We start from the raw sequence: 25,123 nt of genomic DNA, 5'->3' as shown, positions 1-25,123 counted from the left end.
CCTAACACAGAACTTGACATATAATAAGTAGTTAGTGAGTGCTTGCTGAGAGAATGTATGGATGAGTAAGAAGTTGATAAACTATGTCAAAGAATTTCAGTGGTTGCTTTTCCCACCCTTCCTCTAAAGCTGTAAATAAATTAAGGATTTTTTTTTCTTCCAATGATAGGCAAAGGAAAACCCTCTAAAAACAAACCTTGAACTCATTACCAGATACTTTCTGGATCACTTTGGGAATATTGGTAACAGCGTCGCTCAAGAAACACCAATCCCTGAACTCTCAGTACCAAAGAAAAGTAACAATTTACCATTGAGAAGCTCAGAGACCACTCTGGTAAACATATACCACCTCACAGATGAAGATGAGAGTTGGAGAACACCATTGTCAGAGATAAGCAAAGCCAGGTACCTCTTCTCATTTATACTGTGGATTAGTTTCTTATTTCTTCTGTAACAAATTATGATAAACTCAGTGGCTGTAATAGTGGCTGTAACGTAAACTCAGATTCTCCAGAGAAACACGACTGGCAGGAGCCAACAGGGTATATAAATGTGTATAGGTGTAAATATACATTGGCTTCCCAGGTGCTGCTAGTGGCGGAGAACTCGCCTGCCAATGCAGCAGACACTAAGAAATGCGGTTCAGTCCCTGAGTTGGGATGATCCCCTGGAGGGTGGCATGACAACCATCCTCCAGTTTTCTTGCCTGGAGAATCCTATGGACAGAGGAGCCTGGAGAGCTACAGTCTACGAAGTCTGAAAGAGTCACACACTACTGACGTGACTTAGCACGCATGTATAAATATATGTGTGTATAAATGTTATGTATTTAAATAAAGATTTATTTTAAGGAATTGGTTTATGTGGTTGTAGGGGCTGGCAAGTCTGAAATCTGTGTGGCAGACCAGTATGCTGGAAGCTCAGGCAGGTTTTCTGTGTTACGGTCTTGAGGCAGAATTACTTCTTTGGGAAACTTTTGTTTTTGTTCTTAAGGTCATCAACTGATTAAATGAAGCCCACCTATATTATCTAGAGTGATATCCTTTACTTAAGCAGCTGATTGTAGATATTAATCACATCTAAAAAATATCTTCATAGCAACATCTAGACTAGTGTTTGAGCAAACACTTGGGGAGCATAGCCTAAACAAGTTGACCTACAAAACTGAACCGTCACGATGTCCTAAAGTGACACCAATTTATTACCTTACGGTTGAGGTCAGAAGTCCAAAATTGGTCTCACTGGGCTAATGGCAAGGTGTCAGGAGGATTGAATCTGAAACTTTGTGGGGAGAATCTGTTTCCTCCCCTTTTTTGAATTCTGGAGGCTGCCTCCATTCCTTGGCTTGCAGCCTTTCCCTCTGTCTTCAGAGCACATCACTACAACCCCTGCTTCTGTTGCCACACCTCCTACTACTGACTCATCCTCCTGTCTCCCTCTAAGAAGGAGCTCTGTGATAGCACTGGGCCCACCCAGTCAATCTATGGTAATATGCCCATCTCAAGATTCTTTTTATTCATTTTTTACCGGAATATAATTGCTTTACAACATCGTGTTAGTTTCCTCTGTACAACATCGTGAGTCACTTGTGTGTAACATTTATCCCCTCCCTTTTCATCTCAAGAGTCTTAACATAATCATGTCTGCAAAGTCCCTTTCTTTTGCCGTGTAAGGTAACATATTCACAGGTTCCAGGGTTTAGGGTGTGAACATCTTCAGGAGGCTGGTCACTCAGCCTCCCACACTCTACGTTTTCAGAATCCCTGTCATAGAGCATGGTTATTTTTCTCTAGAGGCCCTGGGAACAGACCACTTTGTGATGGAGGATACTTATGATTCAAAATGTGTAATTTAATTTCCATGATTCAGAAGGTTCAAGGACTTCCTTTGTTTGCATTTTCTTAAAGACAGGAGTATAGAATTCTGAAAGGCCATGGAACACTGGAGAGATGAAAATATCTGAAAAATAAGGCCTTTTAGAACTCAGGAAAAATGAAGTGGCATTCTTTAAAAAAACTATGTATTTATTTATTTGGTTACACTGTGGAAAGTTCTGAAAGAGATGGGCATACCAGACCACCTGACCTGCCTCTTGAGAAACCTGTATGCAGGTCAGGAAGCAACAGTTAGAACTGGACATGGAACAACAGACTGGTTCCAAATAGGAAAAAGAGTACGTCAAGGTTGTATATTGTCACCCTGCTTATTTAACTTATATGCAGATGCTTTTGAACTGTGGTGTTGGAGAAGACTCTTGAGATTCCCTTGCACTGCAAGGAGATCCAACCAGTCCATTCTCAAGGAGATCAACCCTGGGATTTCTTTGGAAGGAATGATGCTAAAGCTGAAACTCCAGTACTTTGGCCACCTTATGTGAAGAGTTGACTCATTGGAAAAGACTCTGATACTGGGAGGTATTGGGGGCAGGAGGAGAAGGGGATGACAGAGGATGAGATGGCTGGATGGCATCACTGACTCGATGGACATGAATCTGAGTGAACTCCGGGAGTTGGTGATGGACAGGGAGGCCTGGCGTGCTGCAATTCGTGGGGTCGCAGAGTCGGACACGACTGAGCGACTGAACTGAACTGAACTGAACTGAGAGTACATCATGAGAAACGCTGGGCTGGAGGAAGCACAAGCTGGAATCAAGATTGCTGGGAGAAATATCAATAACCTCAGATATGCAGATGACACCACCATTATGGCAGAAAGTGAAGAAGAACTAAAGGGCCTCTTGATGAAAGTGAAAGAGGAGAGTGAAAAAGTTGGCTTAAAGCTCAACATTCAGAAAACGAAGATCATGGCATCTGGTCCCATCACTTCATGGCAGATAGATGGGAAAACAGTGGAAACAGTGCCTGACTTTATTTTTCTGGGCTCCAAAATCACTGCAGATGACGATTGCAGCAATGAAATTGAAAGACGCTTACTCATTGGAAGGAAAGTTATGACCAACCTCGACAGCATATTAAAAAGCAGAGACATCACTTTGCCAACAAAGGTCCGTCTAGTCAAGGCTATGGTTTTTCCAGTGGTCACGTATGGATGGGAGAGTTGGACTATAAAGAATGCTGAGTGCTGAAGAACTGATACTTTTGAACTGTGGTGTTGGAGAAGCCTCTTGAGAGTCCCTTGGACTGTAAGGAGATCCAACCAGTCCATCCTAAAGGAGATCAGGCCTGGGTGTTCATTGGAAGGACTGATGTTGAGGTTGAAACTCCAATACTTTGGCCACCTGATGTGAAGAGCTGACTCATTGGAAAAGACCCTGATGCTGGGAAAGATTGAGGGCAGGAGGAGAAGGGGATGATGGAGGATGAGATGGTTGGATGGCATCATTGACTAGATGGACATGGGTTTGGGTGGACTCCGGGAGTTGATGATGGACAGGGAGGCCTGGTGTGCTGCGGTTCATGGGGTCACAAAGAGTCCAACACAACTGAGCGACTGAACTGAACTCAACTGAACTGGGTCTTATCTGTGGCATGAGAATCTTCGATCTTTGTTGCAGCATGTGGGATCTAGTTCCCCAGCTGGGGATCAAACTTGGGCCCCCTGGATTGGGAGTGTGGAATCGTAGCCACTGAGCCACCAGGGAAGTCCTGCTCTCTTACTCTCTTAAACATACACATACATACACATGCACCATCTTTCTTTCTTATTCTTTCTCTCTCTCAATGCCAAGCAACCCAGGAAGAGAAGCTGTTTCCATGCCTAACTTTGCCGAACTTTAACTGGGAACACCAAGTTTGCCAAAGGTCTCCATCCACCACCTTCAATAGTGTGCAGTAATGGGGCTCCACCCCTTTCAAGACTATACAATCCTCCCCCTTATCCATGGGGGATACATTCCAAGCCCCCCGATAGATGCCCAGAACCCTGGTTAGTAAGTAACCCTATATATACTATAGGTGGGGTGGGGTGGGGAACTACTGTATTGAAGGGCAACAGTTCTCCTTAATCACTGGGTCTGGAAGAAACCAGGATGCTCTTTTTGTTGACAGTTCAAGGAATCCTATCATCAGTCATCAACCCTGATTTTGTGTCTTGTTTCTGGCCTCATTTTGTAGGCCAGACCTGCCCAGATACAGAAGTCTGTCCTTACCTTTAATGATAAAGCTGGTTAGAAACCACCACACATTTGTGAATGGGCTTACTGTGAGTGCCTATGGACTGTGCAATTTATTATTATTGCTAGCGATTTCCTTTGAGGACTGTTTTAATGGAAATATCCCTTTTTTGCAGACACGACAGTCTTGATGGGGATGTACTTGGTCATTTTGTATCATCCAAAAGGTCCTCGCACAAAAGTAGGGCCATAAAGACAGTCCCAGGTGAAAGGCCCCCTGTGGCTTCTGCTTGGGAGAAGATGGACAAGCTTCCAATGTCAGAGCCTTCCTTGGACACAAAGAGGATGGGAGAGAAGGTCAGGCCAAAGTCTGGCCTGATTGTCCGAGGCATGATGGCCGGGCCCATTGCCAGCTCCCCACAGGTGGGCCCGATGCTTGAGCTATGAGCATGATGAGCTATGAGCTATGAGCTATGAACTATGAGCTATGATGCTTGAGCTTGATGCTGTGAGCATGGAAATTGAGGACGGGCATGGCTTAAGGGGTGCCTGGGTTTATTTAGGGTGCCCCACAAGACAGCTCCAGAAGGGAGGATATATATCGTGGGATGGGCAAGAATAAGGGGCCTTTTATCAGTCCCTAGCTCTACTGCCAGCTCCTGGGGCCATGGTCTCGTCACCTTCCCTGCCCTCAGTTTACCCATCTTATCAAGCAGGTAGTTACCATGGTTCTGTGTTCCTTTGCCGAGTGAGAACACATGGACCTAGGTTTATCTTTGCAGTTCAGGAGTGGGGGACCCAGCCAAGTCTAGAGAACATACTTATTATTTTTAAAAACATGATAGTGAAAAGCGAAAAAGAAATCTCAATCCTTATAGTTCGGTTTTGCTTTAAAAATGTTCTAAAAATTTAACACCGATGTTTTATAGTCTCCCTTAAAGAGAGGCGACTGTAGGCTCCTGTCAGGTGGGAAACTAAAGCAAAGGAGAGAATGAATGTAAAAGGAGTTTGTGAAACAACAGAGAAACAGAACAACAAAGGAAAATCAAACACCAAACTCATAGTGTGGTGTCAGTCGAATCAGGGCGCCTAAGCAAACCAAAAAACAGGTCATCTGTGTCCACGCTGGTCACCCCACTCTCGGAGCAGCGTGTGTGCACGCAGGCGAGGCTTCAGGGGCCAGCACTGTTCTCCCAGTTCATCTGGAATTAAAGGCAAAAAGCAGCGGACCCTCTCTCCCCCCCTGCCTACATCTTGTGAGATTTTCGGACAAGGTCTTCAAAGGTCTTTGGACGTGGTCTCTTGGCCACGGTCTTATTTGTTAGACCCAGGTCTCCAGGACCCCTTTCAGATCTGGAATTTCATGGCTCAGAGATGGTCATGCAGTTGGGAAAGGGAAAAGTTTCTTCATTGTCTTTTCAGAAAACTAGGGGTATTCTTTACTCGTACATCAAAGCTAGACAAGTTTTTTCTTAATGTGGAATCTGAAACCATCCCAATGAACTTTTTTTGTGTTATCGGTTTTCATTGGTTTGTCTTGCACTTTGAATGAATCTTTTACCACTGCGTGGCTTAGTAACATGATGCATTGGTCACGGGAAAGTTATTGTTTTATGAAGTTATATATCCTCTGAATGTTGACAGATTTCATTATACAAGAAACCATATAAAAAATCACATTTGTTAATGTCATCACTCAACTCATCAGAAAGTTTTTAAGTATCTGAGAAGCCCTCAAGTTCATAATGGCAAACATGTTTCTCCAAATTCTGATTTTTAAGGTAACTTGTATTTGATCACTGGCAACAATATATAATTTGTTTCCCTTGAGTTCAATTTATTTTCAAGAAAATGCCTGCCAAATATCTGTCTGAATTAACCGTAGTTCATCTGTCAGTGGTTCCATGAAAAACAGTAGCCAGTTCAGCTCACAACTCAGATGGCTGCATATAGGGCTTTGCCTAGTCACACCTTCATCATCTGCATCCCGCACAATGTTTATTTATACCTCCTACTTTGTCACACAGACTGTTAAAGAGATGTCTAACACAGGATCAGGATCGGATGCAATTAATGTTTTCTGTGCATCAGCACAGACATTCTTAAGTGAAATTAGCATTTTTATTGTAAGTGCGGTGGAATACCTCGAGCACTGGTATAGTTTGGTGCCTCTGCCTTGGTTCGTGCTGAAGGCCCAGGAGGTTTTCCCACCAGTGCTTTTGGATCATCACTGCAAACATCAACACAGTGAAGAACGCACATCATATCTTATTATTATAATGAAAATAGTTTTGAGCTCTCTGAAAGTGTTTGGGCATGGACCCCTAAGGTTGATGGGCTATACTTTGAGAACTGGTGGACCAGATGAATGTTAGGGTCCAATCGTAACATGACTTGCTTTTTTTATACGTATTTATTTGTTTGGCAGTGCCGGGTCTTTGTTGCGGCACGAGGGATCTTCGATTTTCACTGTGGCATGTGGGATCTAGTTCCCTGACCAAGAATTGAACCTGGGTCCCCTGCACTGGGAGCTCAGAGTCTTAGCCACTGGACCACCAGGCAGGGCCTGCCTACCATGACTTTCAAATCATCAAGTCTGTGCAGTTCAGTCCCCTTCAGTACTGAGGTGTGAGGGTGAGGGCTTGGACCTGCTTTACTACGGAGAGATTGCCACAGACTCCTTCCCAAAGAAGAAAGCAGTTCTCCTCTGAGGTGTTCTTTTCCCCTGGGGTATCTGAATCTCGTGAAGGGACACTAAGGTGGGCTTTCCCTAGGTTTTCTGGAAGGTGTTCTGTGGGTTTTTGACTGCTTTGGCCATATAAGAGAAAAGAGCAAGCTTTGCTAGCTATTGCATCATTTTTTACTGCTAGGTCAGCTCTGCACTTTTGAAGGATGAGTAAGAGGCTGGGTTCCCTGCCCTTGGCCGGAAGTTTGGGTCTTCTTGGGAACAATGACTAATGTTTTCTTTGCTCTATGGCAAGGAATGCCCTGGGTGGCTTTCGGAGGAGGTTTATGGTGCCTAGTAATTTCCACTGGGTGGGAACAGGACAGAATTAGATGTTCTTTTTTTGGCACAGGCTTTATCATTTGGCTCAGAATTATTTCTGGAATTGCTGAGAGGTCCAGAAAAAGCTCAGCAGGTGTATTTTTGTCCCCTCCCTCTACTCCTCCACCTCAGATGGGTAACAACATGAGTTCCCATTTCACTGGTTAATGATTGATAGAGAGGACACTTCAGTTGACTCCTCTGAAGTTCCTGCATTTTGAAAGTGAGCAAGACTTGATTGCCTACTAGGTATAGGTCACTGAACTGGGAAGCTCTGGGGACACCAGAGAGGAAGGAATAATGGCCTCCATCACTTGGTCTACTGGCAGGAAAGGGTAGGGCCATGAGTATGTCCCTGCATGGGGACAGGGGCAAAGATACTAAGCAGTGGTGTTATAACATTTGCTGGCTGCTTCGAGGGGTTGGCTCTGTGCTACTGCTGTACATGGGTCTGGGTCTCTCCTTTAGCCCTCACCGTGGTCTTGTGGGAAGTCAGCACTGCAGGTCCCCAATCCTTTATCCAAAACCTTTGGGCCAAATGTGCTTTGTAATTTAGATTTTTTTTTTTTTAAACTTCAGAAAGGAAATACTGTGCATAAACCATGTACCACAGAACGCCTGAAGTAGGATTTGGTGTAGCATCCCATAAACAAAACATATCTGCCACAAAACATATGAATATTCATGCTTGAAAAAAGACCACAAGGGAATTCCCTGACAATCCAGTGGTTAAGGTTCCTCACTTTCACTGCTGAGGGCCTGGGTTTGATCCCGGGTCAGGAAACTACGATACCCCAAGCCCCGTGGTATGGTGGGGGAAAAAAAAAAAAAAAGACTACAAGTAACTTCATAACAATTAAAAAGAATTTGCCATAGGATTCCAACAGAAATGTTCATTTTTTAGAGGTTTTGGGGTTTAGAAATTACAGAGAGCAGATTGTAGACAGATTAGATTACAGGAAGGGCAAGTGAGGAACAAAGAAGTTCAGTGACTTGTCACAGGGGACATAGCAGGTGGCGATTCAGGAATTAGAACACGTCTGACCCTGGAGCTGTCTGTAAGGGGTGTGGGAGGTGGCTGAGGCATGCTCCTGGGGTTTATGCTCGTGGGGTGCTGTGAAAGCATGGGATAAGTGGGGCCCCCGAGAGTCTCCTCAGAGGGTAGGTAGAGTTTTAAGAGAAGGAATTGAGGATGGAAAAGGTGGGAATGGAACAGCATAGTCTTGAAGTAGGTTATTTCCCACCTCCCTCCAAGGGATCCTCACCTCTGCTTTCGTCCTTGTCCCTTCCAGGATTCCCTCCGCAGACGCTCGCTGAGGCGGTCCCCAGCCTTGAGCAGCTCTACCCAGCCTCACAAGGAAGGGAGCCCACAAGAGCCTGAGCTCTCTACTCACACCCCCACCTGTCCCACCCCTCTGGAGGGACCAGCTTCCAGCACCGCCTCCACCCCTAGGAGCCCTCGAGGCCCGCTCAGCGAGCTGACCTGGGAAAAGCGGAGAACCTCGCCTGGCAGCCCGCCTCACCTACCAGGCAAAGGGGTGCTCCCCAGGGGGAGTGGCAGGTGGAGAGACCTTTCCGAAGACAGTCCAGCTGTGGACAGTGGCTCGGAGGCCATCATAATCGCCTCGAAGTTCTCCCTGTCCAATGGGAATGTCCCGAAGATGCAGGAGAGGCCAGAGAGAGCGTTCGAACGGCAGGAGAGCCAGCACTCATCCCTCAGGTGAGTGTACTATGCCCAGGTGATGGTTTCTCAGAGAGCCATCCAGTCCTGACTGGCTCCTTGGGCTCTGAGTGCGGCTGGTGAAGTGGGGGAAGTGATGGTAGTCATTCCACCAGGGAGAAAATAGCCCAGAGCCCACGCACTAGGAAGGTTTGGGGAGGTTTCTTTGGCTCTTCTTACTTCTTCTCAAAGGTCAGGCTGATATGGTTCAAGAGAGGTATGGAAGCCAGAGGTATGGAAGACAGAGGTATGGAAGCCAGAGGTATGATGGTGAATCAGCTCCCACAAGGCTCCTTAAGGGGCAGTTTTTTAAAACCCTATCCTGAATCCTTCTCTTTTATTCTTTCACAATGAACCTTGAGGATTCCTACACTGATTGATTTTTGAATGTTAAACCAACCTTACATTTCTGGAATAAAATGCACTTGGCTATCATATATTAATTTTATATATCGTTTGATTTAATTTATTAGTATTTTGTATAGTTTTTTTGTATATAAATTCATGGAGGAGACTGGCTGGCAAATTTCCTTTCTTGGAACAACAGCCTTGTCAGATTTTTTAATCTAAGATATGCTAGAAGTAGTTCCCTTTTTGTTTTTTAATAGTCTTTAATAGTTAGTATAAGATTGGTGTTATTTATTCCTTAAATATTTGAGAGAATTTTCTGAGCATTGACTTAAAAGGTTTTAAATTATGAATTCAAATAAAAAATTTAAATTAAAATTATCTTTTTAAAATGTTTTTAAAATAACATTTATTTCTTAAAAGTTAGCATGTGCGTAATAGGAAACCAAAAAACTGAGGAAGCAAAACACAAAGCCATTCATAATCACAGGCAGTTTGGCATTTGTTTGTCTTTCTTGGTAGCATTTGTGTATTTTCACAACTAAGCAGCCGTTTTTATGTGTACTTAAAATTTTCTATTTCATTTCGTGTCAGTTTTGGCAAGTTGTATTTTTCCAAGGAATTTAACCGTTTAATTTATATTTTAACTTTGTGTATATAAAATTGTAATTATAAGATCATGGCATCTGGTCCCATCACTTCATGGGAAATAAATGGGGAAACAGTGGAAACAGTGTCAGACTTTATTTTTTTGGGCTCCAAAATCACTGCAGATGGTGACTGCAGCCATGAAACTAAAAGATGCTTACTCCTTGGAAGGAAAGTTATGACCAACCTAGATAGCATATTCAAAAGCAGAGACATTACTTTGCCAACAAAGGTCCGTCTAGTCAAGGCTATGGTTTTTCCAGTGGTTATATATGGATGTGAGAGTTGGACTGTGAAGAAAGCTGAGTGCCGAAGAATTGATGCTTTTGAACTGTGGTGTTGGAGAAGACTCTTGAGAGTCCCTTGGACTGCAAGGAGATCCTACCAATCCATTCTGAAGATCAACCCTGGGATTTCTTTGGAAGGAATGATGCTAAAGCTGAAACTCCAGTACTTTGGCCACCTCATGCGAAGAGTGACTCATTGGAAAAGACTCTGATGCTGGGAGGGATTGGGGGCAGGAGGAGAAGGGGATGACAGAGGATGAGATGGCTGGATGGCATCATGGACTTGATGGACATGAGTTTGGGTGAACTCCGGGAGTTGGTGATGGACAGGGAGGCCTAGCGTGCTGCAATTCATGGGGTCGCAAAGAGTCGGACACGACTGAGCAACTGAACTGAACTGAGCTGAACTGATAATTTCTTCTTATTGTCTTCAATCTTCAAGATTGTCTCTGTTTCCATTCCTGATACTGGTAATTTGTGTTCTATTTCTCAGCTAGTTTTAGTAGGGGGTTGTGAATTGTATGCTCTTTCTTTCAAAGAGGTAACTTTTAGCTTCACAGGTTTCAGTTCAGTTCAGTCGCTCAGTCGTGTCTGACTCTTTGCGCTCAGTCGTGTCCGACTCTGCGACCCCATGAACTGCAGCACGTCAGGCCTCCCTGTCCATCACCATCTCCCGGAGTCAACCTAAACTCATGTCCATTGAGTTGGTGATGCCATCCAACCATCTCCTCCTCTGTGTTGTAGGTTTGGTTTCTAATTTATTGATTTCCACTCTTTCATTCTGCTTTCTTTGAGTTTAGTTTGCTATTATTTTCTATTTTATTGATATGTATCTTGAATTATTGATTCTCAGCCACTTTTTCTTCTTTGTCCCTTCTTCCTCCTCCTCTTCTTCTTTTTGGCATTTCTGATTTTAATTTTTAGAAGGTTTGTTGACTGCTATTCCAGAATTATTTTCAATATTTCTTACATATATTAACTGCTCCCACTGAGTGTTTACTTAGTGCCTGACACTATACTGGACACTTTTCATATATTATTATATAATTCTTAAACCAGCAAGGAGGTACTCCTCAACTTACAGACGAATCCAAAGCCCATCATGCCTGTGAACACCATCCTATACTCTTTAGGTCATTGTGGTTTTGCTTATATGTGTTGTATATGTTTTAAGAAAGTGTCTGTGTGCTCAGTCGTATCTGACTGTTTACAGCCCCGTGGACTGTAGCCTGCCAGGCCTCTCTGTCCATGGAATTTTTCAGGCAAGAATACTAGGGCGGGTTGCCATTTCCTACTCCAGGAGATCTTTCTAATTCAGGGGTCGAACCCATGTCTTCTGAATCTCCTGCATTGGCAGGTAAATTCTTTACCATTGTATCACATAACAAGCCCCTGTGTACCAAGGTCCAGCCTCAGCAGAGTCCAGGGATATCCTCAGGATAGACGACGTCAGCGAATGAAGAAAGACAGAGAAAGAGATAAGGAAAGAATGACACAGGGTGACCAAGCTTCAGTGAGCGAGGCCCCTCAATTTATTTTCAGAGAGGGCTTTTATACCCTGAGTTGTACATACAGCAAGGTGAAAAATGAGAGTCAACTCAACGTTCCATCAGGATTAACTTTTATCGATATCAGGTTCCTTCCTGCAAGAGTCTTATTTTTTGTACATTATCTTCTGGCCCGGAGGCCTGTTGATATTTTATGACCCTTTTTGATAAAGGTTGGTCAGCCAGAACAATAATTTTCCCTTGAAGTGTTTCTTCTTAAATTTCTAGCCTGCATCACCCTTAAAGTACAGGGTTACATTTTTATGGAGCAAAGATTCAGTGGGTTACAGCAAAGAAAGAACTTATTAACTCAAAGTCTAATGTTACTAATGCTAAAGCTGCTGCTTGTTTTTTCTACATCCTGACTATATGCACTCCCGGGAACACAATGGATAAGGGATGTGAGAACTTGGCAGCAAGCATTGGCTCAACAATGTTGCAAGAGTCTGGATGAACCTGCCAAGTAAGCTAGAATGCTAACAGGGGATTTTGAATTGAAACACTCTTATCTTGTCCAGGAGACTTATTAACTAAAGCCCTAAGTTAACACTTTCCAGAGATAGGTGGTCGGGGACAGCCCCCTGTTAATGTCAGAAGAGTTGGTGAAAGACATAAAATAGTAAGACAGACAGATTCTGGTTTTGTGGTAGATGCTCAAGCAGGTCCAGGGGGTCCGTCGAGTCCTGAGGCCTTGCTTATCAGGACTCTCCCGCATGACCTTGTCATGGGTGGGATGGCCCAGGGAGTCCCTCGAGTCCTGCATGACCTTGTCATGGGTGGGATCTCCCGTGCTGGCTCCTGGCACCTGTGTATGTTTTAAGCACTAGTAATTTACTTGCAGTGTTTTAAGCACTAGTAATTTCTGCAGGATTGGTATAAGATAGACATCCTGGTTTGTAATAATGCTCTTTTAATCATTTACTGTGCATCTAATATGTGCCAGACTTTGGTCGTACAAGGGAAGCTAAACAGATGTTGTCTATTAAGTCCCTTTGTGACCATGGATAAGCTGGGCCTACTTTGCTTAGACATTTTTGGGCTAGTTTATTTGGTACATATACACATAGAATTATTATAACTTTCTGTTGGAGAGACTTCTATTATTATGAAATTTCTCTTCATTTCTAGTAATGCTTATTGCCTTAATGTCTATTTAGGTATAGCTACCTCAGCTTTCCTTTGATTAGTGTTTTTATGGTATATCTTTTCCATATATTCCATAAATATATATTTGTTCATATTTAAGGGTACCAACTAAAAGCCTTTGGGGTTTACCAGGCTTTCCCCCTTTAAAAGCTAATTATTTAAACTGAATTAAAACAAAGCAGAACAAAAACAGGTGACCCATTTTTCCCACCTTCTACCCACCTCAGCCTTCTTCTTTTGTAATATCTTTAAAGCTACAAATTTCCCTCTAAGTAATGCTTTGTCTTCAGCTTCTTATAGACTTGGATAACTGTGATATTGAATGGTTTGCCTTGGAAACGAACAGAGATCATTCTGTCGTTTTTGAGATTGCATCCAAGTACTGCATTTCGGGCTCTTTTGTTGACCATGATGGCTACTCCATTTCTTCTGAGGGATTCCTGCCCACAGTAGTAGATATAATGGTCATCTGAGTTAAATTCACCCATTCCAGTCCAGTTTAGTTCGCTGATTCCTAGAATGTCGACATTCACCCTTGCCATCTCTTGTTTGACCACTTCCAACTTGCCTTGATTCATGGACCTGACATTCCAGGTTCCTATGCAATGTTGCTCTTCACAGCATCGGATCTTGCTTCTATCACCAGTCACATCCACAACTGGGTATTGTTTTTGCTTTGGCTCCATCCCTTCATTCTTTCTGGAGTTATTTCTCCACTGATCTCCAGTAGCATATTGGGCACCTAATGACCTGGGGAGTTCTCTTTTGGTATCCTATCATTTTGCCTTTTCCTACTGTTCATGGGGTTCTCAAGGCAAGAATACTGAAGTGGCTTGCCATTCCCTTCTCCAGTGGACCATGCATCCCACACATTAATATATTATATAATCATATAATTTAGTTTAAATATTTTCTCATTCCTGTTGTGATTTATTCTTTTGACCCATGGGTTATTTAGACATGTATTGACTAATTCAAAGTCTTTGGGCTATTTTTATGGTTATCTTTTTGTTGTTGATTTTTAGCTTATTTCTACATTGTTCATAGTATATTCTCTATGATTTCAGTCCTTTTGATATTTATTGAGATTTCTTTATGGTCTAGTGTATATTTAAAGTTTATATCCTATGGGCAGCATGTATTTGGATTTTTAAATCTAGTCTGATAATTTTTTGCTTTAGTTGAAATAATTATTGCATTTGCATTTTCCTTTTGCTTAAAGAACTTAACTTTCTTTAGTATTTCTTTAACAGGTATGTTACATTTTTTTTCAATTTTTGTTTAGTGATGTCTTTATTTTGCCCTTATTTTTGAAGGATATTTCAATGGGTATAGAATTCTAGATTGGTGGTTTGTTTTTTCAGGACTTTAAATATTTCATTCCATTGTCTTACCTTTGTATTACTCTTTTGAAGGTAGTGTGTCTTTTTTTTTTTTTTTTTAACTCTGGCTGCTTTCCCCCCCCCCCCCCCCCCCTCTTTTAAGATTTTCTCATTCTTTGATTTCAACAGAGTTACTATAATGTGCCTCAGCATGGTTTTCTTTGATGATTCTGCTTGGGATATGTAGTGAAGTGAAGTGAACGTTGCTCAGTTGTGTGTGACTCTTTGTGACTCTATGGACTACACAGTCCATAGAATTCTCCAGGCCAGGATACTGGAGTGCGTTGCCATTCCTTTCTACAGGGGATCTCCCCATACCAGGAATCGAACCCAGGTCTCCTTCATTGCAGGTGGGTTCTTTACCAGCTGAGCCACAATGGGATATGTAGAACTTCCTGCAACTTGGGATTGATACCTTTCATCAGTTTTGGAAATTATTATCTATTATCTTTTCAAATATTGCTTTTATCCCATTTTCTCTTTTCTCTCCTGGCCCTCCAGTTACACATACACTAGGTAGGAAAGAATGTTTTCCTGTATTTTCCATCTTTGTTTTTCTTCTCTCTCTACTTTAACCTAGATATTTTCTTTTGATCTACCTTCTGGTTCATGTTTCTTCTCTTTTGCCATGCTATTAAATATATATAATAAGTTCTTAATTTAATTATTTTTCAGTTTTATAATTTCTATTTCTTTTTAAAAAATAGTGGTCTTTTGTGAGATTCTCCATCTTTTATTTTCTTGAGCATATTATTCACAGTGATTTTAAAGTCCTGTTTGGTAACTTCCATATCTGGATCACTTATGGGTTTATTGATACTGTCTGTTTTTCTTTCAGGTTTTGATCATTTTGTCCTGTTTCTGTCATTGATGAACTGATTGAATTCCAGACATTGCATAGGAATAATTGTAGTGATGAATGTTGTCTGCTTAATATTATCTTCCTCCAAGAGAATTTAATTTTCTTTCAGTAGATATTAATCTCTAATTAGTTTTAGACTTTGTAAAATAACTTCTGTCATTCTGTTATTTGTCCCATAACTTTGTCCATTATCTCCTTTGTTGAACAGAAATTCTTAATTTTGACATAATTAAGAAATTTCTTGTTTGGCATATGATTTGCATTTTTCTTTATTAAGTTCATTCTTTTCTTTAAATTTTGCTGATGTTCTCTTATGTTTTCCCATTGACTTTATAATTTTAGCTTTTACATTTAGGTATTTAATCTTTTGTATTTGTTAGGCTGAAAGACTCACTTTTATTTTTCTCCATATATTCAATAGTAAGACAGTTTTCCTAGCATTACCTACTCTACAATTTGTTCTTTACCCCATAGATTTATGGAGCTGTCTTGATTCTTTGCTAAGTTCCCATATAGATGTTGTTGTTGCTAAGTTGTGTCCAACTCTTTTGTGACTCCGTGGACTGTTAGCCCACCCAGCCCCTCTGTCCATGAGATTTCCCAGGCAAGAATACTGGAGTGGGTTGCCATTTCCTTCTCCACCCATGTAGACGTGAATCTGTCTTTGATCTCTCTGTATTTCATTGTGTTTTTTTTTTTTTTTTTTTAAAAAAACAACACATGACCATAGCTTTTGGTACTATGGCATTGTAGTTATAGCCTATTATCTTAGTAGGATCAGTTCCCTACTTCTTCTTTCTTTTAGGATTGACAATACAGATCTTTATTCTCTGTTCACCCAACATGTCTAGCTTCTTCCTACATGAGGCAGAACTGGGTCATCCCCTTGCTATAAAGGTCCTGCTCTCAACCCATCTCATGACTGTCTCTTTCTTGTCAGTCAGATGTTCTGTACTCATAGTGGTTTTCTTTGACTAACTTCACCTCCACCCCATCACCTCTAGCCTATTTTATTGTTATTACAGCATCTGGCATTGCCTGAAATGTACTCTGGAGTCTGATGACCTGAACTGGCAAACCACCTTTGCCCTTTACAACACCTATGGCCTTTGACCAGTTATCAAACCTTTGAAAGATACTATGAACTTTGTCTTATAGGAAGAGGGAGGTGGCAGGTCAACATGCTGCTACTGGCCCCTTCCTTAGTACCAGGTGAAGTACAACTAGGAGTGTTTAACATGTGATGTGATCACAGTGTTGATCTTTATATCAGTAAACATTTTGGGAGCTTTGTTGTTTACCTTCTACTTACTCCCTGTATGCTGAGCACCATGCTAAACACATGTGTATATTATCTCATTTGCTCTTTCGGATAATCCATTGAGGTGGATGTTATTAGTTTTTTTCTGGTGGAGAGGGGAGTTTGTCATTAAATAGTATTCTGAGTTTGGAACAAATTGCCCAATAAAACAAAGGGTATTAACTAGATCGGGGTAAAATGCATATCATCTCTGAGATTGATAATGGAAAGATAGAAGACACAGCAGACCATGAGTCCTGGCGTGCCCAGCGTGGGACAGACTTCCGCACCTCATCTCAGGCCCAGGCCATGAGGTGGGGGTGGGGGCGGCCCTGGGAGAGCAGCTCACTCCCAGAGGAGATAGGGTGCAGCTGAGCTGGAGGTTCCTCTTTCCTTTCTTTCCCCAATTAGCCAGTCAGACAAGACACACCTCCTTCCTCAGGATGGAGTGAATAGAAAGGAGGAGAGGAAAGGTCCATGGGGTAGACCAGTAGAATTTCCTCCAAACACCCAGGACACTCTGGGCACTGAGAACAAGCATCTTCCCTCTCCAGCGATTATTATTCCATTTTTGGTGAGAAAGCTGAGGCACAGAGGATCAAAGGAGCCTGTCAAGTTTCTGGGGAGATGCAAGTCACCTCCGTTAGGCAGCTTTGTGCTGTTTGCAGCTATACTGCTCAAAGCTGTAGCATGCTTGGTTTGAAACCAGGGCCAAAGTAATCCCACTTGATAAATCACACAAGACACTGCCTCCTGTCCTTCCCAACCCCTCTCCAGCAGTTCTCTCTGCCCATCACTTGTTTTTTTTTTATTCAATTCAGTAAACATAGGTCTAAGTTCTAGTGTGTGTAAGATCCTGTAAACTCTTCAGGTAGAGAGTTGTGTGCGTATGCAGTTCTTGTAAAACTGACAAGGGGCAGTGAGAAGACAGCAGACCTGGCTCATACGCATGGCACATACTCCATCACTGGGGCCTAGTGAAGCAGGAGGGAAGGTGGCTACCGGGGGCCTTTGCTGGGCCTTGCAGCATCAGGTTCAGGGATGGCCATAGATGTTATACCCAGGGGCGGGAGTGAGCATGTGTCCTGGGAGAGGGGACAGGTGGAGGACGGGACCTGCTGAGATGTCAGGGAACATGCATGTCTGTGCAGTCAGGCCCCTTCTGACCCTGGTTCCTGAGATCTGACTCAGTTGCTGAAGGAACTATTTTCTGCTTTGATTTTTGTTTCTTTCCAGTGTCCTTTGACTTTAGAAGATACTTTAAAAATATTTAAATCGTCTGGGCTCTCACAGTGGGGGTCGTGGCTATTTGGGGCCACCTGTCATTTGTTGCTGGCTTATCAGGACTGCCCTTGGTGTGTTTCTCTCACCATCAGTCAGATCTGCTGGGACTCTGGCCCCGACCAAGGTGATCCTGTAACCCTTGCCTCACTCTGCCTCTTCTACACGTTTGCATGTCTTGCTATCACCTACACGCCTGGCCCAGAGTAGGCCCTCTACAAACCTCACGTGCAGTACTAAGAACCTGTCTTCCAATTCTTTATTTACATTTCCCAGAGCTCACTGTTTCAAGCCTGCAGTTCCCCAAGTGGCACTTGGGGAAGGTTGACAGTCTGGTTGGGAGCAGCCTCACTTGTGGTGCTTACAGCACTCTCTGGGGGTACGGTGGCCAGTCATTTGTCTGAGTCTGTCAGAGTGAACCCCTGGGCCTTCTCAGGGCCACTTGTACCATGCTGTGGTTGATTTTCTGCATATTAGTTCAAAGCACAATATGCTGGATGTTTGAAAATAGGAATTGTCTTCCACTTATGTTTTCCAGATGTGTGTGGGCTGTGGAAGCTGCAGCCATGTACTTTTTGCCCAGTCTCCTTTGGAACCATGGGTGTAATCGGGATCAGGAAGTTAAAAAGCACTGTTGGCCTCCCTTGGGAGTTCAACCCATGGCAGTGGCCGCAGCAGCAGTGTCTAGCTTCTGAAAGATAGAGATCAGAATCGAGTCTCATTGGGCTAAAGTCAAGGTGATGGCAGGGCTGTGTTCTTTCTGGAGCCTCTAGGGGGAAAGGGGGCGACAGAGGTTGGATGGCGTGACTGACTCAATGGACATGAGTTTGAGCAAACTCTGGGAGATAGTGAAGAACAGGAACGCTTGGTGTGCTATAGTCCATGGGGTGGCAAAGAGTAGGACACGACTGAGCGATTGAACAACAGGCGAGAATCTGTTTCCTTGTCTTTTCCAGATTCAGAAGGTCACCCACCTCCCTTGCTCTGTGGCCCATTTCTCCATCTTCCCAGCCATCAGTGTTGGCTGCATCCTTCTCAGGCTCCCATTTCTCTGGTTCTCCCTTTCCTGCCTCCTTCTTCCCCTTTAAAGGCTCTCTCTGGTTCCATTGGGTTCCATCAGGAATATCCAGGGTAGTCTGATTTCAAGATCAGTGGATCAGCAACCTTATCTCCATCTGGAACCTAATTCCCTTGCCATGTAACCCAACATTTCACAGGTTCCAGAACTTAAGAAATGAGCGTTACTAGGGGTGGGCATTAACCTGCTTGCTACAGAGTGCAACTGTTTTTTTCTTGCAGTGTTTAAAATCTTTTTTGGTCTCCTTATGATTTTTAAAGTGCTTACTTTTAACCTCTCAGGTATCCCTTTCTACCACTCCCGGAAGAATTGTGTTGTTTTCACCTTTTCCAGGCATTCTCCCTGTTTGACTGTCTTTATGTCTCTCTTTCATGTGGGTCACCTGTGGGAAGGGAATCAGGAAAGCCCGGTCAGTCCCTGGGAGCTCTAGGATTAGGCATGGGGAAGATGTCTGGCTCTGGGGCTGCCTTGGTGTGTCCAGTGAACTCAGGGCAGTTGTGAATTTCCTGAACGCTGATGGATGTCACCTTGGGGACGGTGAATGTTTTCCCAGAAGACAAGCTTAAAGAATGATGGGAATCCATGAAATTCAGGTTTAGTTTCATTGGATTTAAAAAAAAAAAACGATATTTTCAACTGGGTGTTTTAAAAGCAGAGCAGAATAGATGCTGCTTTAGGATCTGTCTCAATTCTTAACCTTATAGTTTGTCAAGGGTAGAAAGGTCCTTAGGATCCTAGCCCTTCATCTGGCAGTTGGGGAGCAGGGCTCAGGGAGCAGTGGGGAGATGACTCACCTGAGCTCTTGCAAGGGTCCTACAGTCCTTCTATAAGCTCTGCTTTCACTGGCTATGTTTAGAGCTTTTGCTCAAAATATGTATGACCCTTCCTGTTCTCAGTATAAGCACAATTGTCACCAGTCAACACATGACATTCCTATTCCTCATGCAGTGATTCCCTTGGTTTCAGAGAGACTTGACTTTAGACCCTAGTTCATGGAGTTAGTCCTCAAAAAATCCACATCAATTCACAGAAATATTCATTTATTCCATTAACTTATTAATAAGTCTTCAGTGAATGCAATAGTGTGTTATAGCCAGCTTGTTCTGGCTCACAGAGCCCATTATTGCCATGACTGATGTCAAGCTAGTAGCTTGAACTTGGTCATGGTAGGAGTGTTTAAACCACGTTTAGCTATGTGTGCATGCTTAGTCATGTCTGACTCTTTGTGACCCCATGGACTGTAGCCCACCAGGCTCCTCTGTCCATGGAATTTTCCCAGGCAAGAACACTGGAGTGGGTTGCCATTTCTTACTCCAGGGGATCTTCCCGACCCGGGGATTGAACCTGCGTCTCCTGTGTCTCCTGCATTGGCAGGCAGATTCTTTACCATTGCACCACCTGGGAAGCCCCAGAAAATTGGCAAATGCTGCAAATTAGCATCCCCCTCACTCATCCTGGAAAGCTGATTAACTCCTGCCAGCACTCCACCTGTGATAGGCTCCTGTGTGCCAGACACAGTTCTATCCACTGGGGATTCCATGTGGATAAAACAGACTAAGTCTCTGTTCTCGTGGAGTGTATACTTCTGGTGGGGAGAGGCAGCCAGCATAACCACCCAACAGGTAAATATATAATGTACCTGTGTGCTGCGAGGAAAAGTATTGATAAATCAAGGAAGTGTGATGGAGAGCCCTGGCTTTGGGGCTGCTATTTTACAAGGGGTAGCTGGGTAAGCCTTTTTTGAGAAGATGCACAAGAGGAGACCAGAAGGAAGACAGGGAACCAACTTTTGATCCCTGAAAGCAAATGCAAAGAGAGAGCAGCCATGTATAGGTCCTGGGGTTGCTTGTTCAGGCTGAGCAAAAGAGGTAGAGAGGAGGAGAGGGAGGAGGTGAGGGAGCAGGGGGATCTGGAGGCCTCTGAAGGTGCTGGCTTTATCTCTAGGTGATGGCGGAGCCTTTGGAGGTTAGGCAGAGGCAGGGCCTGTGGTGACTTGTGTTAAGTAGGATCCCTCTTGTTGCTGGTTGGAGTTGAGAATAGATTCAGGAGACAAGGCTGAAAATGGGCAGGGGACAATGCAACCGTCTTCAGGAGAGCTGACGGTGGCTTGAATCGGGTAGTGGCAGTGAAGGTGATGAGACATGAGCTAGAGGACACACACACACACACACACACACACACACACACACACACACACACGTCTTCTGCTTTTTCAGTTTAGTTTTATTCCAGTTCACTTTTACTAAAGACCTATATTAGTTAAGCAAAATAAATCTAAAGAGGATTTTCACTTTTAAGGAAAAGACAAAAAGTGAAAATAGTGATCAGCGCTTTGCACTTCAGTTCAGTCGCTCAGTCGTGTCCGACTCTTTGCGACCCCGTGAATCGCAGCATGCCAGGCCTCCCTGTCCATCACCAACTCCTGGAGTTCACTCAGACTCACGTCAATCGAGTCAGTGATGCCATCCAGCCATCTCATCCTCTGTCATCCCTTTCTCCTCCTGTCCCCAATCCCTCCCAGCATCAGAGTCTTTTCCAGTGAGTCAACTCTTTGCATGAGGTGGCCAAAGTACTGGAGTTTCAGCTTTAGCATCATTCCTTCCAAAGAAATCCCAGGACTGTTTTCTTTTAGAATGGACTGGTTGGATCTCCTTGTAGTCCAAGGGACTCTCAAGAGTCTTCTCCGACACCACAGTTCAAAAGCATCAATTCTTTGGCACTCAGCTTTTTTCACAGTCCAACTCTCACATCCATACATGACTGCTGGAAAAACCATAGCCTTGACTAGATGGACCTTTGTTGGCAAAGTAATGTCTCTGCTTTTTAATATGCTATCTAGTTTGGTCATAACTTTCCAAGGAATAATCATCTTTTAATTTCATGGCTGTAGTCACCATCCGCAGTGACTTTGGAGCCCCAAAAAATAAAGTCTGACACTGTTTCCCCATCTATTTCCCATGAAGTGATGGGACCAGATGCCATGTTCTTAGTTTTCTGAATGTTGAGCTTTAAGCCAACTTTTTCACTCACTTTTGCACTAAGTCATTTCAAAGGCAGCTTTCACCGGGAACGGCCGTCAGAGCGGCACTACCAAGCCCCTTCCCCTGGAACCTGCCTCAGCTCTGTGCCTGTAAGCCTCTGGGCTTGATCTCAATTTGTTCTGTGCCTCTGTTAATAAGATGTGTCCTGAGGTCATTGCTTCTTGGCTTTACCCCACTTCAGCCTAGGAAAGCTTTCATGGGAAGGCTTTACTTTTGAATGGAAGGGGAACCTGTAAGTGGTTGAGTCAACAGGATTTGCCCATGGATTAGATGTGTGCATTAGAGAAAAAGAGAGGCAAGGATGACACCAAAGTTTTTGGCTGAACAACCGGGAGATGGGGTTGCTGTTCCCTGAAATGAAGAAGACGGTGGAAGGAGCACGGTTAGGTCATGGACGTTGGGGCACAGTCATTGCCCACCTGTCGGGATATATTTTATCAAGCCAATTGTGTTTCTTTGTTAACTGGCCTCCCTGTAGCCTGTGAGTCAGGGACCTTGTGTCTGGAATCTGCAGATATGAGCAGTCAGCTGTCCTGTGGTTTTCATTTCAGGCCCTGTTGATGCTGTTGTGATGCAACTGTGCATCAATTCTCTTCTCTTCTGGCCTCGGGGTCTTAGTGAAGCTGTGAAGAGGTAGTTTCTCACACCAGGACTGTTACTAGAGCCCATGTAATAGGATTGCTCACGACTCTTCTCTGAGGACAGTAAAAGCAGTTGTCTTGCCTTTAAATTGAGCACTTATTTTTCCTGTGTTTGCAGGTAGAATGTCTGCTTTGGTCAGATCTCCAGCCCTTTCTGGGTCTCTGTGCTCCTGTCTGTAAAGGAAGGGATTGGATGGACTGCTCTTTAGGGTCATCTCCATCTCTGAGGACTTCCCTGGTGGTGCAGTGGTAAAGAGTCCGCTTGCCAATGCAGGAGACATGGGTTTGATCCCTGGGTTGGGAAGATCACCTGTAAAAGGAACTGGCAACCCACTCCAGTATTCTTGGACAGAGGAGCCTGGTGGGCTCTCCGTCCTGGGGTTGCAAAGACTCAGACACAACCTGGGGACAACAACAACCACCACAGTCTCTGACAGCCCCTCATCCTCCACTTACACATGGCCTTGGATGTGTCCAGATCAAACTTTCACTTTGTCCGAGATCCAGGAATCAGTCTTTTTTGGCTGACCCCTGATGTTCATCTCGTGTAGAGAAGGAGAATTCAGACGGGGTTCCTGTGCCATGGGAGTCCCTCCTGGACTGTGGGCTCCTCTGAGCTCTTGTAGCCTTGCAGGCAGGGCTCAGCAACCCAGATTCTCCTCCAGCCCTGAGCACGGGGTCTGTTGCTGGAGGCATGATGCTCTCCTGTTCCAGCTGCAGGGTTTTGACTGGGAGGCAGGCTGAGTGCTACATGGTTTAATCCTGACACCCCCAGCCCCTTTGCCTGTTACCTGTTGAATGATTTCTATCTTAGGTCAAAGTCCCAAGAATAGCTATTCTCAGACTCTGCTCTCTGGACCAGGAGCACGTGCATCGCCTGGGAACGTGTTAGAAACACAGCTTGCCTGACCTGCGGAATTGGAACTTTGGGGGTGAAACCCAGCAGTGTATTTTAACAAGCCTTCCAGGTGATGGGCTGCAGGCCGAGTTTGGAGAAGCAGTGTCCTGGAAGCTAAGCCTGAGATGGAGGGCCAGGCACATGTAGTCTATCGGGGGTGTGCTCTCAGGAGAAAGGCAGTGAGGGACACATGCAAGGGCAGGGAAGGACGTGGGGGTGGGGCAGGCTCCTCCCAGCAGGGAGATGAGAGTGTGGACTGACCCAGAGCTTTAAGCCAGGAGAGGGCCTATTTTTCTTGTGTCAGCCATTGGCTATGGGGGGCCCATACTGGGGGGCAATGTGCCACCTCCTGGCTGACTTTTATGAAGGGTAGGTCTCTGGCAAAGGGTGCAGCTGTGAGCTGTTAGCCGCCAACACAGATGGCAGCTGGGATGAGGGTGACCAGGCAAGGGACTCCTGGCATCTTCCACATCAGTCCTCATGATTCCTTCTACACTCCCCCAGCTCCCAGTGGCATAATGGAGACAGACATTTCCAAAGCTTGCTCATGGATCTCACCTCTGGTGCATAGGATGCCCTGGTGAGGCAGGCCAAACAAGGGTCATTTACAGGTGAGGAGACAGACCCCAGAGGGGCAGGTTGGAGTGAAACCTGATATAGGCCGGCAGACAGCCCCTCCCATCGAGACCCCTCAGCTCTCACTGTGAGAGCACCGTGTTAACCCATCACTGGTGTCATAGCTGAGCAACGTCTCAGACAGGAGGTGGATTTGAGCTTTCTTGGTGTCCAGATCCGGCACTGGGGATGTGAAAGGATGAGATGGCTCCCTGCTCTGAAGCCCATGCTCTATGTAATCGGGTGCTAAACTGTGGTCCTCGAAGAGTGGAAGATCCAGGAACAGATGGGGGCTCTGTCGACAGGGCAGGGCAGCCTTGGGCTTGAAGAGGCTGTATTTAATGCAAAAATGTGAACTAGTGGTGAACTAGTAACACTGGGTGAGGAATAGCTGTGATTAGCCTGCCTTGTTCTGCGTGGGTCTCTGCAGCCTGGGCACAGCCACTGCCTCACCACAGCATCAATGTCCCCGTCTCTGTCAAAGCCAGTAGTCAGTTCCAGGGATTCAACGACTGGCACTGGGTGTGCCCCGTCCGATTTTCGGGCTTTGCAGGAGGATGGACAGTAGGTGGCAGCAGACCCGCATCTGTCTTCAGGACCCCCAGAGACTTTGTGTGACCCTGCTCAGGCCCCTACCGACGAGGATGACAGTGCACTTGGGTGGGAGACAGATGAATGAGATCCAGTCCCTCCGGTTCTCACCCTGCCCAGGCTCCGGATCATGAGCCCAGGCCTGTTTGCGTCGTGAGAGGGAGCAAATGTTGCCATCTGGGGCCTGGCAGAGGCTAAGCAGAGGATGTGGCATTTGCGGTTTATTGACTGTTCCCTCTATCCGAGCATCCCGAGTCTGACAACAACATCTGTACTGCCTGGGATGAGTAATGGAGAGAATCCCATTTTCATTTGTCTCTGCACATTATTTGGACTTTATGTCAGACTAAGGTTTGAAATTAGCTGACTCTTGAAACATACGTCACACACAGTTGCTTTCCTGTGGGCCAGAAGCCCCGTGTAGACAGGTGGCCTGGCTGGGGCTCCTGTGCTGTGCAGCTTCCCCTTCTTGCTGACCCCAGGGACCAGTCTTCTGGGGTGGCACGGCTGCCCTGCACACCCGCCTTTGGTCCCTGTGCCCAGCTGGTTCTCCTTCCCACCTCTTGCCCACATTCACACTACCTGTGCATCCCCCATCCAGTGGTGTGCCACTTCTGTCT

At 44.7% G+C, this 25,123-nt stretch overlaps 1 protein-coding gene across 1 annotated transcript in view; it reads left to right on the top strand.

The window, feature by feature from the left end:
- The window catches only part of MINDY4 (MINDY lysine 48 deubiquitinase 4), a 118,537-nt gene that overhangs the window by 12,173 nt on the left and 81,241 nt on the right, over window positions 1-25,123 (top strand). The window contains exons 3-5 of the mRNA XM_052638884.1: window positions 170-405; window positions 4,249-4,495; window positions 8,411-8,838. Coding sequence (XP_052494844.1) covers window positions 170-405; window positions 4,249-4,495; window positions 8,411-8,838 — 911 coding nt within the window. The remainder of the gene's footprint in view (window positions 1-169; window positions 406-4,248; window positions 4,496-8,410; window positions 8,839-25,123) is intronic.

This window comes from Budorcas taxicolor, chromosome 4 (assembly GCF_023091745.1).
Source record: "Budorcas taxicolor isolate Tak-1 chromosome 4, Takin1.1, whole genome shotgun sequence".
NCBI lineage: Eukaryota > Metazoa > Chordata > Mammalia > Artiodactyla > Bovidae > Budorcas > Budorcas taxicolor.
Note: the sequence above shows the minus strand (reverse complement) of the source record. Positions and strands in the feature narration are given on the sequence as shown.